We start from the raw sequence: 16,941 nt of genomic DNA on the forward strand, positions 1-16,941 counted from the left end.
TTCGAAAAGATCACATTCAAGCTGCATGAGTACTGATCGTCTGCCATCCCGCAAGCAATTTCTTGCGTGCTGCTATTTGCCACGGAGATCAAGCCCAGAATAAATTGGGTTTGGCTGCGCCAAGATTTACGTTTTGGGCAGCATGCGCGCCTCGGGAGTAGTCGAGATGCCCGAAGGATGGTTGATAGGTTGATGGGTTTCCTAAATATTCTATGTGATGAGCTTCTTGTACCAGGAACGCTCAGATGCTTCTCATCCCATACTCCTCGGGGCTTCGCTGTGCTCGAATGTTCAAGTATATACATCTCGCGATCATAATGGAGATGAGACACCCCGAATTGACATTAGACTAGTCCGTCGAACGAGTTCTCATGGCTCGCTTGCATGCGGGAGTAAGCACCATGCATGCAAAATGCAGGAGAGACACGCGAAAGGGTGTCTGTCTTGAGGCGAAAATGAGTCGTGTTGATTGGTCGCCCAAATAAGCTTAGATTATGCTGACCAGATTGGCGTTCAAGACCCATGAAGCTTGCCATATGGGGTATCATCGGACTGCCTCGGATATACACTTAACTAAGCGATAGAGTTCTTCTCGCTAGCAAAGTGAACCAGCAGGCTGCTTTGTCTCGTTACTGACTCTGCTCTGTTTCAACTCGCATAGGATGCACAGATTTAATGGCTATCTATCGGATCTAAGAACACTAGGATTCCTAACCTAGACCAAGACCACAATACGCTCTAAAGTGATATTAGATCGTTCGGCCCTAAGAGTGAGAGACACATTTTGCTGATAATAGCAAATTCGCGAAGAGACAGATAAGTGGACAAGCAATATTGTATAGTGCCAGTCAGCGGCTGTCAACTAACTTACATGCTAAACATAATTAATTTCAATTAGGTGTAGTTAGAGATATCTCTGGGGCACTTTGTGTCAAGTCTTTACGTTACCCTAACACCCGAAGTCAACGATGAAGGTCTTGCCCCAATCATCGGTCGAGGATCTTAAGTCCACAACTATTCCTTGGGATCTGTCCATGACTTAACGCAAGATCCCGAGACCGCATTCAGCGAAAACAAGCTAATTACGGCCTGGCCCTTATTTTATGGCATGATCTCTAACCGCGAACAAATTCTCGAGCTGTGACGAAATCGTGGCCTTGTAGATAAGGGATGCTTAACAATCTCGTGTCGAGGATATCATTTGTGTCATGACCTTTTACCACAGTCGCGTGCCGTATCAATTAACCTAGAACTATTGGAACATGGCGACGATAATTTGGCGGGCTGCCAGGATTCTAGGACGCCGACAGAGCCATTCGCGCCGAATTATCCATCGCTTGGTGATATCGAGTCATCGTCGTCCGGCAGGATTTTGAACACTGGACGAATTTTTGACGGTATGATTCGTGCCGGTTGCATCGGTCGGCATAGGATGTTTGAGTGTAGGGTGCACTGCCCAACTGTGTCTATCATGTGTGCTTATGGAAATGGTCCTTCCCAGTGTTCTTGGTCGATGGTCGTAGAGGAAATCGTCAACGCCCACCATTTGCTGGTACATATGCACAAAAGTGGCCATGAGCCTTCAAATTGAGTAACACCACGGGAAACTAGATCATCAAAAGTGAGGCAGACCTATTGTACTCGGGATTCTGCGCAGGTCTTTGCACAATGGAGGATGTAGACTTGGAAGGCTTTACCGGAGTTTACACACAGGGCGTAGTTGTTGGAGGCCACGTTGCACTAAGGTTAGTTAGGTTAAGTCAGTGTGGTAACTACTGATTGAATCACTGTAAGGTCCGATCAACGTGGACTGGCCAAACAGCGGGCAGCGCAACCATGAACGTACTGCAAGTCAAATTCTGCAATGGTTTCCAGTGGCCACATCACCTGCGACGTTGTAGTTGCGAAGCTATAAAGGTGCTGCGCTATGAGGACCAGTGCAAATTTTCTACTTTATTCATGGTCGGACGCAGTCTACCTAACATTCAATGGAGAGGCGCTCTATGTACCCTGTACCACTGCGCGATTCCCAGCAACTGACGCTACTCACACGTGCATGCCCTCCAAGGTTTGCCGTCGTCTCATTGGATATCGAATCTGTAAGAAATAGGGTGTACGCCAACTCCGAGGCAAACCGGAATTAATATGCTCAATTAGACATTTAAGACGAGATCAGGAACTCTGTTCCATGTTTCGTTTGTGCATTCCAATTATCTTTTGTCAAAATCCGACACAATGGTTTCTAACTCAGCATGTGAGTAGAGCTCTTGTACCTTAATGCCATCTAGAATGACTAGTAATACCGATCAGCTCCTAAGCATTTCGGTATCCTCTTATATCCTGGCTTCGAAGCTCTTGATGCTTTTGGGCCGATGGAAGTGATCAATGATCTCTCCCGAACCCACGAGATAACTCTATCAATCATAGCCGGGACCCAGGATCCGGTGTCGACAGCATGGAAGGGCATCCACCGCGTAGGACAGAGCGTCGTCCCAACGCATTCATTTACGAATGCCCCTGAACTTGACGTCCTCTTCATCCCTGGTGGATGGGGAGGCTTCGAAACAGGCGCACCTACCCTCGATTATTTACGCACAGTCGGCCCAAAACTTGGCCATCTTATTACTGTCTGCAATGGTGCGGCGTTGGCGGCGCAGACCGGCATTCTCGATGGCAGAAGGGCAACGACGAACAAGGCGTACTGGAAGCAGTGTGTTAGCCTTGGTCCCAAAGTAAATTGGATTGCACAGGCCAGATGGATTCAAGACGGGAATATTTGGACCTCGTCAGGGGTCAGCGCTGGTATCGATGTCACTCTAGCCTGGGTCGCTTCACAGTTTGGAGAAAATACGGCATCGGAGATTGCCAACACTATGGAGTTCACGAGAGCTTCATCTTCCTCTGATGATCCATTTGCTGCTATGTATGATTGCAAAGACGTTCCTGCACAGTCCTTGTAATAAACGCAGAGAAAGGCGGAGCGACATCACAATTATTCAAATAGCAAACTAGGGGTGTTTTGAAGGAACATTGCGATCAATCGCGACTACTCAAATCTAGTAATAGATTTTGCTTGCTTCTCATTACATTCGTTTTTAACATGCTAGCCTGCTAGCCTGCTAACTTATATCCTTATTCAAATCTTCTTGTTCGTCGATTGGCACTCTTTTAAAGCTAGCACTTAGCGAAACCCCTGATGTTCTTCCCTTAAACCCCCGAGTTTCCTCATGATTAATTACACGCCAAATGGTTCGAATATTGGCCTACTAAGATCCTTCACGGTAGTCGATAGTTGAACTCTTACCGAGAATAAACACAACACTTGGTGTATCTGGTCGACTTTTTCGACCTTAAGATGTCCTTCTAATCGGTTTATGTTTTGCCAAATGCCCAGAGTATGCAATAGTGGGTAAAGCGCATCTCACCACTACAGACATGAGCCGGTGATTTCAAAGTGCCGCTTGTTCCCTTTCATGTCATAGCTGCACAGCTTGTGACGGCGTAATGCAAAGTGCGGAAATATCAGGTTGTCAGCAACAATTCGCGGCAAAGCGCGCCAGCGGCGTTTAACCGCCCAGTACCGACTCCTAATCTATCTAAAAGAAGGCTCATTCAATCCATGAAAAGCCAAAGCTAGTTGATTAGAGACCTGTCAGGATATGTCGTTTTCGTCAAACTCGCAGAGAAGTCCACTCCAAAACTCACAGATTAACCCCCGCATCTACGGGCTAAGCAATGCGGGGCGCACGCGGGGCCGCACCAAGTCCCAGTCGCGTGGAGAGATCGCCGTCCATGTCTGCAAGATTACTACTAAGCATCTGGCACAACAAAATCGACCAACGCGACAAGACTCTCATCAACTCTCGCCGAAACCTTAGCCGATCAAGCGTTTCGAACCAACTCCCGTCTAGTAGACTTCATTGTAGAACGGCCTGCCATCTAAGTTGGAAAAGGCTGATGCTTTCATGGACATTGAGATAGACTCTCTTATAAGGAGTGGTGCAATTGCCACATGTTCTCTCAAGCTACGCTAGAAGCTCACGGATGCTTGATGCCCTCTCAAAGCAGTCGTCTTGATTGGCCGATCCACCTCATTTCAGCTTGTGTACAGATGACCCGAGACTTGGGACACAGAGTGAATAGCATACGTCAGCAACTAGAACTTAACACAAGGCCAGATTATGCATTGAAAGATCAAGCAAGCAGATGAGTACCACGGCTGACAAAGCAGTCAACGGGTTTGCGGATAATGCATGACTGTTGCTTGCCGGCGTGAATTTTAAAAGTGATTCGAGTGTTAGCGATGTACTTTTTCCACCATGAAAGCAGCTCACGTATGAATGATTGAACCGGAATAGCCGGCGACAGTATCACGGGTTGCTTGTCTAGCGTTTGAATATTCCATCTCTCCAAAAGCCCCATCAGTGAGCCAAGCGAATAACTATTGGAGAATGCAAACGCGGACGACACCATTTCGACTAGGGAGAGCCCGGAAAAGCCGCTGCTGCAAGGCTGCTTTTCAATGAGTACTGGGCTGCTAGGCAATTCCGAAAACCCACCAGAATGCGCACTTGCCACTATTACATCGTCTTATCTACCAATAATAGTGCTTGACTGCTTCTCCACATTTGTCCTGGCATAGCATCTTGTGTAGCATCTTGTGTGGCTTGCAGGAACAGTTCCTTAGCAACTGCCGAGTAGCATCACAATATTTTCAGACACCATGAGTTAGGGTAATCCCAGGTCACGTACCCTGAAATCGCAGTCAGTGGTGGTTTGCATATCGCATATCATGGAGAGAGTGTCTGCTCAAGTAAGATACATGTAGTGAGTTCAAACAGTATAAAGCCATCAATTGCTGCTTCGGAGAACCTGCTGCCAACGGGCTTTGGGATCAAACCAAAGCCATCATTTAGACTAGTGAATGTGGTCTGCTTTAGAGTACAGCTAGATGTCCCATTCACAAGATCATGTGAACAACAACTGCTGCTTAACTGAGATCGTATCATATGTCGTTCTGCCATTCCCTTGTTCCAATTTTACTCTCAGCTAGTTGGACTGGCACTAGTTCATCGGTTGAAACTCTGAGCCCGACAATGAAAGTAATCATCTGGTGTGGCACGGTGAAAGTAGTCTGCGGAATGAACACCAGTGTGGTACTGGTACTGGTGATAATTGTTAGTCTCACCCTCGGCTTGTTTGGTCCATAGTGGCATGCAAATTGGATCGACAAGTCTCCCCACAATCTTCTTCCATCCGTTCGCAGGATAGACGACCACATAGTCTGGAGACTCAGCCAAATCTGGCAGCCAAACACAAATTGAAATAGGTCACACTAAAGAGCGAGCCGATACTTTCCCCGCATTCTGTGATCCGGGAGGTCCAGATACAGCTGAGACGCCGCGCCGGAAAGTCCGGAGAGAGCTAATTGGATCCACTTCCCCAGATCCAACCCCATGGAATCAATGTGTCTTCCCCCACGCGGTATCTTTAATTTTCTATATCAAAGACAGAGACTCTCCTTTCCCAATCTCCAGATCAGGAGCAGATTCAATTGTACGTCTTTACGCCGCACCTGTACTGGAGGATCTTACTCTTGTGCCTCACCTTATTATCTCGACAGCTCGTGTTTCCGAGACCATCAGCAATCGTTATCACCAAAGATCATGGCGCGACATTTGCCTAAGACAGACGAGGTCGCCGCGAAGGCTAACGCGTTCCACCAGGAGGAAGTCATCGAAGAGGTGGACCATGAGATGAGCCCATGGCAATGTATGCGTCAAAATCCAAGAATTGTGTTATGGTCACTCTTTGCGAACAGTAAGTACTACCTCGGGCACAGAGCTCTAACGTACAAGCCTAGCTAATTCCGATCTTTCAACATAGTTGGCGCGTGCCTTGTCGGTTACGAAAACCTTGTACTATCAGTATGTTTGGCCATGCCAGCCTTCCAGTGAGTATACAAACTCCTCCGGCTGCCGAATTCTCTCCTAACTCGTACACCAACAGAATGACTTTTGCCGAAGAGGTCAACGGGGCACTTACGATCCCCGCCTACTGGCAATCGGCATGGAACGCCACCTATAATGCCGGCATGATGTTGGGATCGCTCGCGGCCGGATGGTCACAAGACAAGATTGGACGAAAACTAGTTATGACTATTGCCATTGTCCTTGCATCAGCGGGAATCGCAGTTGCTTTCATTTCCAGCAGTTCTCGCGAATTCCTTGGTGGCAAGATCTTGACAGGCATCGCCGTTGGAATGATGCAAACTACCACACAGACATACGTGTCAGAGATTGCCCCCTTACCGATGCGCGGTATCGCACTATCGATGAACATTATTATGATGGTAAGCACTAATTGTTGTTTATCTATTTGGTCAAGCATTCTAACACGTCTTCTTAGAATCTTGGTTTCCTTATTGCCATCTCATCAACTTTCTCCCGAGTCGCTATCATCGACCCAATGGCTTACAAGGTGCTCTTTGCTGCTGGCTGGGCATTTCCTGGAGTACTCGCCATCGGCCTCCCGTTTCTACCGGAATCTCCGTACTGGCTTGTGTCAAAGAATCGAAAGGACGACGCCATCAAGGCACTCTCTCGTCTTTCCGGTCCCCACGAGGACGTGCTTGCCAGGACAGCTCAGATCGAGGCTACGATTGAACATGAACGTCAGAAAGAAGCGACCAGTGCGACCTATCTTGAGTGCTTCCGAGGGTCCAATCTTCGGCGGACCTGCATTATCTTGATCTGCATGTATATGCCCCAGGTCGTTGGAGCCGTGCTGTCATCTAACGCTCCGTACTTCCTCAACCAGACCGGACTTGACAGCCATACCGTTCTCATGCTTACCCAGGTCGGCATCAGCATGGGTGTAGTTTCGGCAATTCTGAACATTTATTCGATGATGAAGTTTAATCGACGAACGCTCATGTTTTTCGGTGTCGGTCTATGCTGTCTAATGGTATGTTGTCTTCGAACCACTTCTCTCTTCATGTTGAGCTGGACTTTCTACTCTCATCACAAACACCTTCTGAGTGATACTCGAATTGCATGGTGCTGACATTTAATTTTTTTGTAGTACCTGATCATGGGCATAGGTGCAGTCTTGCCGCGATCAACTGGGTCGCTCATGACGATAGGTATTGCACTACAGTTTACCTCCATAACGTATGGCCCTGCCATAGGTTCCTCAATGGCTGTGGCAGGTGAAGTCTCCGCCACCAGATTGAGAGCAAAGTCTGTCGGTATTGGCTATACCTTCTCGTGTATTGTCAGTATCGTGTGGAACATCGTGTTGCCTTATCTCTTTAATTCTGACGAAGCGAACTTGGGCGGAAACATTGGTTGGATTTTCTTTGGCATGGGTTTGATAATGCTTGTGTTCTTGTTTTTCTTTGTGCCGGAGACGAAGGGACGTAGCTTTGACGAGCTAGATATTCTGTTCGAGCGTAGAGTTCCTGCTCGTGCTTTTGCGAAGTACGACTTGAACCAGCCGGGGACTTTGTAGACCAGACTTGGTAGATGGGATCTACTGAACCTGCCGAAATACCATGCCGAGAACTCACACGGTTTTGGTGCATGAAGGCTTAAAACTATGACTTGAATGAATATAGTTGGCACCGATTAGCTGTCTATTACAGCCACGAGTGACGCGCCCTTGTTAGATACCATGAACGAAGGGATGAGCACGTAGATGCATAACCCTTGGGAAATGTACTCCGTACCTAACGTAAGCTCTTGGATAAGAACAGGTGGATATTGAGTGCTTCGCCTTATTGTCGCCCATTTGCAACGCTGTGAGCTCTGAAGTTCTCACTGAGGCAGGGCGAGTCAGATCGTGGCAGCCCCTCAAGAGTTGAGCGCACCTTATGAGGTGCCTCTATGACAATTGCAATCCGTTGGAGGTCAAGAAATCGTTCAGATCCAGGTTTATTCTAGGCACTATCAATCAAAGATTGCCGATCAGCGGTCTAGGAGGAGACATTCCCTCTAACCTTGCTACTTTACTTTCGAGTGCATCTCCGTGCTGCCAAGACCACTCTAGCGCTCTCCTCTCCACAAAGACCGCCAAGTCGCAAAAGATCGCAGAGAGCGGCGGTGGCCGACGGGTGTCGGCACCCTCTCTGAATTCCAAGTTAACATCTTCGCCCTCCTCGAGTAAACCAGTATAGAGAGGCGAGAAGACAAGGTGATCTTTGACGATACCATGATTCAATTCAGGTTTTTTTCAATCTGCCGGAACTGCCAGCGTCTTGGACAGTCGATTTAGAGTTGATTTAGAGTTAAGCGAAGTGCCGCAACCCCAGAAGTACGGTTGGGATGACACCAAGGCACGTAAACGAGGATTGATGGTTGGTTGTCGCGTGGGTTCTTGTATGGAATGACAAACGAAATGGGAAGGTAGTACTCGGGCCGGCACCATGGTAGCCTATACTATGAGATATTATCACCTCATTGGGACTAAGGACTACACAGTGGACCTGATTTGGACATGGTTCGTGTGCAGGCACGAAGCTACACGTTGCCAAGCTTTGTACGAATTCTCGTATTCAATGATGAGGTTCGCAGTTCCGTGCATAAAACACTATTCGCGCTTCCTCCTGACCATATTCTCAAAACTTGGCGAATTCATGCCCAGAGTCCCTAGATCCCCTTGGGAAGTCAGTATAATGTTGCGATAGCACGTATAAGCTTGGCAAGATAAGATGCGACGTACGTAATTCGAATAATGAGCACGCGAGTTTGTTCTTATGATGTTGCCAAAGGGGAGCGGTGTATAAAAAGTCGAGATTTCGCTGGAATAAGGCGATGAAGGTTTGGCAACCCGCTTCCGAATCGTCCTTCTCAACGGGTATCTTCAACTGCAATCATGATCAGCATTCGTCAATTGACAGTCGCTCTTGGAGCGTTGCTCCCAGCAATATTCGCTGCGCCAACCGGGACTCAACAGTCCAAGCGCGAAGTCATTCCCGGCAAGTACATTATTACTCTCAAGAGTGGTGTTACTGTCAGCGATGTCTCATCTCACTTGAACTGGGTCAGCGACGTCCACCGTCGTAGCCTGAGCAAGCGCGACACTGCTGGTGTCGAGAACACCTACAACATCAGCACCTGGAATGCATATGCCGGAGAGTTTGATGATGCGACCATCGCAGAGATCAAGGCCAACCCCGAGGTAAATGCAGCCATGAATCACCCGAGAGCCACCGTTTGACTAACTCGTTCGACAGGTTGCGACCGTTGAAGAGGATACTGTCATGTACCTCTGGGGAGGTGAGGACAGCAAGCTCGCCGAGCGTGCACTTACAACCCAAACCGGTGCTCCTTGGGGCCTTGGAACGATTTCTCACCGCACTTCCGGTTCTACCAGCTACATCTACGACACCTCTGCAGGTGCCAACACTTATGCCTACGTCGTAGACAGTGGTATCTTGACTACACATGCCCAGTTTGGTGGTAGAGCAACTCTAGGGTACAACGCTGTTGGAGGATCTCACGTTGACACATTGGGACACGGTACCCACGTTGCTGGGACCATTGGTGGCTCGACTTACGGTGTCGCTAAGAAGGTCCTTATTCTGATTGCCTTACTATCTTCAAGTGTTTTTGTGCTGACTCGAGTGATAGACGAACCTCATCTCGGTGAAGGTCTTCCAGGGTAACGAAGGATCAACATCTACTATCCTGGCAGGTTATAACTGGGCTGTGAACGACATCACCTCCAAGGGTCGACAGGGTAAATCTGCAATCAATTTGTCGCTTGGTACGTGATCTGGACGCCCTTTGCAGTCCCATTCAGCTGACATAATTAGGTGGCCCCGCTTCATCGTCCTGGACCAGTGCTGTCAACGCAGCCTACAGCTCGGGTGTCCTCTCAGTTGTTGCTGCCGGCAATGGTGATGACTCCGGCAACCCCCTTCCGGTTTCTAGCCAGTCTCCTGCCAACGTTCCCAACGCTCTGACTGTCGGAGCTATCGACTCAAGCTGGCGTCCTGCCTCTTTCACCAACTATGGTAAGACTCCTGTGCATCGCCAAGTTTACCAAATTGTACTGACTCGCTCGGTCAGGTGCCGGTGTTGATATTCTGGCACCCGGTGTCAGCATTCTTTCTTCCTGGATCGGCTCCAACTCTGCTACCAACAGCATCAGCGGTACTTCCATGGCGACACCTCACGTAGTAGGTCTGGCATTGTACCTCCAAGCACTCGAAGGCTTGAGCACACCTGCTGCTGTCACTAGCCGTATCAAGGCTTTGGGTACTTCTGGCCGCATTACCGGTACTCTGAACGGTAGCCCCAACTTGGTTGCCTACAACGGAAATGGTGCGTAAGCAATCAAAACCATTTCACGCGCCACTACTACCTTGAGGAGTTTGAGTTAGTGTGATAGTTTGAATTTGGATAAGTAAAGTCAAGTTTCGGTATTCCTAATTCCCAGTAAAGATGAGCTCACGATGAGGGTAGTTTTGGGTGTAACATGAGGGTGAAGTTGGCGAGCAACTCTTTGGATACATAGTTCACCAAATCAAAGTCGGGCTCGGACTTCAAGCTATTTGCTGAAAATACACAACTGATTTATGACTTTCAATGAATCCCTGATGCCTTAAACAAGGCCCACATGAATATGTGATGATGATGTCTTTCCAAAGGATCGCTTCAACACTAGCTATGCCTATTAACATGCAGTTTAACTTGTTGGCCTCTATTGACGTAGCATAAGCTCGAGTGACCGCCTTCAACAACAATTGATCGCAGCAGTCACATCAGACGCCGTTCAGAATCGGCGACCACAAAAAGAAGAAAATAATTTCAGGAGATTTTATCCATTGCCCAATGTACTCGAATCGGCCTGGATAGGTTTAGTGCGACTTCGTTCAAGTGCACTGCCCCTGCTTTATCATTGTTTTGGCTGAGCGCAGCCCTCGCATGTATTGCTGCATCTGCCAATTAGCATTAATCCGGTGATGGTCGGTCAGTCTTTAGAACCTCATCATGCTGCGACAGCGTCTACGCTTGGACACGAATTGTTGCGCACCCAACATTGGATATTCCTGATAACGACCCTGCACCAGCATTGCAACAGGGCGCGTGATGTATTCGGAGTTCGCCTTGGTCTATTTAGCATAAGATGTGCGAACAACCGATGTACACTAGCGGTAACCTTAAATATAGTGCCACTACACTACCACTGAAGAAATGTTATATATTATGCATTAATAGTTGTCATATTCATGTCTAGCCTATGTCTATTCCCTTGCTGCAGCATCTCCTGGACTTATGCTAGAAGTTTGCTGCGCACGATTGGCATCCTCTTCGTCCAAAGCACCCTTCTCAGCAACGACGGCAGTCCGGCCATACTTGCTATTATCCCGACAGCACCGTATGATACCCCAGATGGCAACGGCAAGCATTGCGACCCCCAAGATACTGAACCCAACGATCATTCCGATGACATCTCCAGACAAGCTGTCTGAATTATCGCTGCCGCTGCTTGATCCGCCGCGCGATGTGGAACCAGAGCTGGAGCATTCGTCGTCGGCATAACATTTGCTGTCGTCACCAGTAGACTCGGGAATCTTTGCTCCATAGACACTGAAAGGTATGACGTCCGAGTCTGATTCGACGCTCCCAAACTTGACCGGAGCCATCGCCACCTCTTCATTGGCGAGGTCAAAGACCATGTATTGGCGTCTAAGCATACCGGATCCGAGCGTCCAATTGTCCTCGTAGGAAGAAAAGGTGTAGGAAGTGTCGTTGGTGGTCTGGACGCCGAAGAGACACGTCGTCGTGGAGTTGTTGGTATCATAATCCCAGGATGAATGGGACCAGATGTCTTCCGATACAATCAAATCGGAAAGGGGGACATTCAGGATAGGGCCGCCGTCAGCACCGACGCTATCAAGCTGTATGGCAAGAGATCCGGTCAGATTATTTCGGTAGTCGCAGGGTATAGTGGCATAGTCCCACAGATCGTCATAGGCTGCGCCGGCCAGCGCCCATATAGCAGTTGCTATTTCTTCTGGAAGAACCGAAACAGAATATGTCGGGTCGATCGTGATTAGTGGCAGGGCGGTGGTGTTCTGAATGAGGGGTGAGAGGCTACCATCGTTGGTCCTGGTCGCATTGAAGCTTTGAATGTACACATCGAACGTGTTTGACGTGGTGTAGTACGAATATGTTGAACTGTAGTGCTCTCGCTGAACTTGAAATCGCTTGAGAGTTCCGTCGATGGCGGCCGTGTCGATTGCGCCGAAAAGCAGACTTCCAGTCGCAGCGTCTTCGCTCTCGATCCACAAGCTGTAGGCAGTAGAATTGATCAGGCCATCTGCTAGCATTCGGTCTGGCAGGTTTGGCACAGAATAGCTGTCGTTGAATCCCAGGGCCATGACACCCATCCACAAGTTGGACTGTTGCGCAAGCCCCATGGTCAGGTTTGACACACTCGAACCTCCTAGGAAGCCTATCGTCTCTCGGATCCTATCGCCGTACGCGTAAGTTCCGTCCAAATAGCTGGCAGAGAAACTGCCAGTTCCCGGGCGGACAAAGGTCGAGGAGACATTGTGATTGTATGAACCGTATATGCAGCCTTCGTATCTCAGATACGTGCTATCGGCGTCGCAATATTGTGCATCTGGAACCCATGACTCATCCGCCGATAGAGTGAGTGCAAACGAGAGATTCTGTGGTGGCGTCCCAACCGTTGCGTTGACGACGTAGGTATTCTCGGCGCTAAAGATGTCGGCGGGAACTGAGCGGCGCTCCGTGGTAGATTGACTTGTGGTTGATTGACGTGCGAAAGGTAGTCGAACGTGCGCGACGACTTCAGACGGCAACGACAAGAAAGCCGCTGCTACGGCAGAAAGAGCGGACGTCTTCATCGAGGAAGACAACGAGGTAACGATAGACGAGGAGTACTGAAAAGCATGACTGAGAAAAGATCAGCAATGCGAGGTAAATTTTGTAGAAAGCATGTCCCCCGGATCCCTAGATTGTGCCGCAAATGCTGAAATTTGCCAAGGCACTCGGTCGGTTCTAGGCCATGTTGACCAACCTTAGAGCAAGCTATGCTTAAAATAAGCATATCCACAGGCTGCAGGCCACTCACTTAACTCACCATGTAACCTAGACTATTATCACCAATATTTATGCTGCATGCGCCGCGCACATCATATAGACATGGCAGAAATTTAAAAGCATCAAGCAGACAACGCTGTTACGAGAACAACATTTTCTAGATAATTTCCGCTGTATTTCATTTTCTTACACATCGGAACATTGTGATTGCTTGATGCAAGCATTGATTGATCCATCAAGGCCATTACGATTAATGGTGAACCAAGACAATCATTCCAATTGATGAACAGTGCGCCGAAGGATCACTATTAGGTTAGTGCCTTGGCAACTGAGTCTTGCTGATTCTTTAAGCCTAGGTTAGGTCGCTACCAAGACGTCGCTAAACCGCTTCTTTGTTTTCGTCTGCTAGCGCTGACAGCTTAGTAGCGAATTGACTAAGGTTAGAAAACTTCTAAAGATGAGAAATAAATAGTAGTTAATTGTTATCTACTGAAATCACAAACGATGCGATAATTACAGCGGCGTCATTGATCGAACCAGTGCGGCAGAAAAAAAAGTCCATTGAGAGGCAACTCTGCTGGTCAAAACTTGTATGTCCGGCTCGCCACCATAGAGAGAATGTGGGATGACTCATGACCGGCGTATCTGATTAAGATCATGACTACTCTGTAAATGGGCGAACTTCACGGAGCATGATTTCTGAGAACTTCGGAAACGCTCTGAACATATCTGGCTTAGGACACAGAAATGTAGTGATAGTAATGCAATAATGCATGCTTCCAACAAATGGATGGAGGCTGCTGCAATATATAGGAGACAAGTTCGTCGGAAACGCACCGGAATGAATATAACAAGAAGAGCAAGCATTCTTCTAAGGTTAGCAAAACGGCAGAAAGGTCGGATAGCAGTCACATATTACTTGCCAGCGAAAGAGGTCCAGCCCGACATTTTCTGATTAGAAGACTGGGCAATTCTGAAATGTATCAAATATTGTATCCAGCCCTGATCTATGAACCGTCAGCAAAGTTGCTTCGGTCAGTAGTCACAAGGTAGCGTCACCTCTCTTTTCCTGGGCAAGAGTATCACTGTAGAAGCTCTGGCTACTGCCGTAGACCATGAAAGTCGCCCGACCTGAAGCGAAGCTGCAAGCGACAGTTGCGGCCACTCGGTGGATGTCAGAACTTCGCCTCTTGGAGACTTCGATCTTGAATTTGTCGCATCTATATGTTGCCCTGTTTCTAGCAGCCTGGGCTGATTGCATGATGTTATTAGTTAAAACCGACTAGGTTAGGTTAGGTTAGTACATTTAACATACGGGGAATTGCTCAACCTGCGCTATTAGTGGGTGGTTGCAACGACTCAAAGTGAGCACGAGAAACATATCACGTCTTATAATCCTGACGGTAACGTTATCTCTCGTAGTCAAGAGCAAGCTCCTTGGTGCAATGACGAGGCGCCCTTGCTTTGGAACTACCGTGACTGCGCTATATGTAGTTGCACAAATCGCTATTTCGCTGCCGATGCATCCTTGACTTGGTGGGGACTGGACCACGAATCTGTCGATACCGCCTTGACCAATCACCGCAATCCTCACGACGACACCTTCCTATTTGGTGAAGACTGCAGATCACATCTTCAAATCCCGACACAGGACTGCATAGCCGCACAAGCAAGCATGGTATGCTGCGTTGAATTCTAGGATAACCCAAGCTGCCCTGTCGAAGTGCAATCTGTGGCAGCGTAGCATTTGTATGCGATGGCATCAAATGGCGTGCGGCAAACACTTGCGTGGACGCACAAGCATGATGCAGGATCTTGGTTTGCGCGCATCCGGGGAACGGTTATGGTAACACCAAAATCCTCCAATATGAAGCTGCGTTTCGCGCGATTAGAGCAGTCTGCGGTGTACAAATCCTTGAGAATGGCTGCGAGCACAACTCCATACGCTGACGGCATGGTGGCATCTCGTGCTCGCTCGAATTCGATGAGCTCGCCACGCCACCCGAGAACTAACTAGTGAAGCCCACGCGTAGCGTCCGCAATGACCTTTCGCATGCCGACCTTCGACTAGACTACAGCCGAGCCTGTGAGTCTGGCGCATCTCTGCCACAAAGCTTGATTGCCTTGGCCATGCACTTGGCGTCATCCTGGGCCAAGCTTAATTACTGTGCTTCAAGAAGCCGTAGCCACCTCTGCGGATGGTCCAGAAATGCAGAACTCTTTGCAGCCACACATTCACCCAGACAAGGGTTCGATGGCAAGAATGTAACGTACCGGGTGTAAGTGCGGTACAGAACCTTGGGACAAGGACTGCGACCCTAGAGTAGTACGGGTTCTGCATGAACCTAGTCCAACTTCGGACTTGCGACGAACCCAACGACAAGAATCGTGATTGGATACATCGCAGCCCAGCGAGTTATTGCTCGACAAGACCTGCATGGCAACCATATTGCGACAGAGCAAGGGTGGAGTGGGATAACTGACAATCATGTTGCCATCGGGCCATGAGACTTGGTGTCCCCTCCCCAGCTGCTTCCTGCTATAACGCAATCTTGATGTTACAAGTCAAACGGCTTACTACTGGAGGAATATTCAGTGCTAATCATGTGGGTAAACATGGTTCATTATCGATACAGACAAGGTGTACGCGGTCTTCAGAATCGTCATCTCGCGGATGGTTGTCATCATCAGAATCTGGAGGATGTCTTCAACTATATATGACTGAATGTACCTCGTTCATGCTGGCAACGAAAGGTCACCAACAGTTCAACTTCAGCTCAGCATCTCCGATAAACACCATTTCTACAAGCACTCAGTCTTCCCAGTCAACATGAAGTTCACAACCGTCTTCACTGCGCTCACTCTTGCTGAGGCTGCACTTGGTGCTCGCTTCACTGAGCAACGCCGAGAGCGAAATGCCAAGCGCTTGGCCGAGCGTGGTATCTCCCGCCAAACTAACCCGCTCATTCCTGTTGACAATGAAGTTGTCGAGGGTTTGGCTATCGACAATCAGACCCAGGTCTCTTACTCATCTAACTGGGCTGGCGCTGTCCTGATTGGCACTGTTTGTGACCTCCACAGTACCACCTGGCTTTGGGTGCTAACGTGAGTATAGGGATACAAAGCTGTCACTGGAACTTTCGTCGTCCCAACACCCTCTGTGCCCTCTGGTGGTAGCTCCAGAACAGAATATGTGGGTTCTCTATTGTAGCCAGCGTGATTGGAACTATGATATTGACTTGTCAAAGGCTGCTTCCGCTTGGGTCGGCATTGACGGCGACACTGCTTCCAATTCCATCCTCCAAACTGGAGTTGATTTCTACGTCGAAGGCAGCCAGGTGTCCTTTGATGCCTGGTATGAGTGGTATCCTGACTGTATGTCTCGAAGAAATGACGCTTCCCTATTCTGAGCATGCCGCTTACTCTATTGATAGATGCGTACACCTTCAGTGGTATCACTATCTCTGCCGGTGATACCATCACTGTGACTGTCACAGCTACAAGCACCACCGGCGGCACTGCCGTTGTGAAGAACGTCTCGACTGGCAAGTCCGTCACTCACACATTCACGGGCCAAAGTCAGGCTCTGCAGGAGCTTAACGCCGAATGGATTGTGGAAGATTTCAGCTCTGGAGGTTCTCTTGTTCCCTTCGCGGACTTCGGCTCCGTAACTTTCACCAACGCTTACGCTACGACCTCCAGCGGTACGGTCGGCGTTAGTGGTGCTGAAATCATAGATATCAAGCAGAGCAACAAAGTTTTGACCGACGTTACTATTGACAGCAGTAGCGAGGTTACTATTACCTACACTGGCTAGATTTAGCTTCGCAAGAGACACTGTGGCTTCTATATTACTACAGTG

At 48.6% G+C, this 16,941-nt stretch overlaps 5 protein-coding genes across 5 annotated transcripts; 4 read left to right on the forward strand and 1 right to left on the reverse strand.

The window, feature by feature from the left end:
• The first annotated feature begins 1,828 nt into the window (after positions 1-1,828).
• BKA67DRAFT_573994 (DJ-1/PfpI family protein) lies at positions 1,829-3,083 on the forward strand. The gene is made up of 2 exons (XM_046103393.1): positions 1,829-2,254; positions 2,311-3,083. The coding sequence occupies exons 1-2, from the start codon at positions 2,236-2,238 to the stop codon at positions 2,958-2,960; spliced, it is 669 nt and encodes a 222-aa protein (XP_045956714.1). The 5' UTR covers positions 1,829-2,235; the 3' UTR covers positions 2,961-3,083.
• A 2,583-nt stretch (positions 3,084-5,666) lies between these two features.
• BKA67DRAFT_661177 (general substrate transporter) lies at positions 5,667-7,512 on the forward strand (the record flags this gene model as incomplete). Its single annotated transcript, XM_046107772.1, has 5 exons — positions 5,667-5,820; positions 5,887-5,953; positions 6,010-6,352; positions 6,409-6,966; positions 7,084-7,512. 5 exons carry the CDS (start codon positions 5,667-5,669, stop codon positions 7,510-7,512), a joined length of 1,551 nt encoding a protein of 516 aa, XP_045956715.1.
• Positions 7,513-8,874: 1,362 nt separating this feature from the next.
• On the forward strand, positions 8,875-10,653 carry BKA67DRAFT_681070 (subtilase; the record flags this gene model as incomplete). The annotated part of the gene is made up of 5 exons (XM_046108912.1): positions 8,875-9,180; positions 9,236-9,574; positions 9,633-9,768; positions 9,818-10,018; positions 10,074-10,653. The coding sequence occupies 5 exons, from the start codon at positions 8,875-8,877 to the stop codon at positions 10,334-10,336; spliced, it is 1,245 nt and encodes a 414-aa protein (XP_045956716.1). The 3' UTR covers positions 10,337-10,653.
• Positions 10,654-11,194: 541 nt separating this feature from the next.
• BKA67DRAFT_574008 (aspartic peptidase domain-containing protein) lies at positions 11,195-13,037 on the reverse strand. The gene has a single exon (XM_046103394.1). The coding sequence runs from the start codon at positions 12,881-12,883 to the stop codon at positions 11,252-11,254; it is 1,632 nt and encodes a 543-aa protein (XP_045956717.1). The 5' UTR covers positions 12,884-13,037; the 3' UTR covers positions 11,195-11,251.
• Positions 13,038-15,909: 2,872 nt separating this feature from the next.
• BKA67DRAFT_521125 (putative aspergillopepsin) lies at positions 15,910-16,896 on the forward strand (the record flags this gene model as incomplete). The annotated part of the gene is made up of 4 exons (XM_046098248.1): positions 15,910-16,143; positions 16,195-16,239; positions 16,328-16,454; positions 16,514-16,896. 4 exons carry the CDS (start codon positions 15,910-15,912, stop codon positions 16,894-16,896), a joined length of 789 nt encoding a protein of 262 aa, XP_045956718.1.
• Positions 16,897-16,941: the final 45 nt, after the last annotated feature.

Source organism: Truncatella angustata (genome assembly GCF_020726525.1).
Source record: "Truncatella angustata strain MPI-SDFR-AT-0073 chromosome Unknown BKA67scaffold_6, whole genome shotgun sequence".
NCBI lineage: Eukaryota > Fungi > Ascomycota > Sordariomycetes > Amphisphaeriales > Sporocadaceae > Truncatella > Truncatella angustata.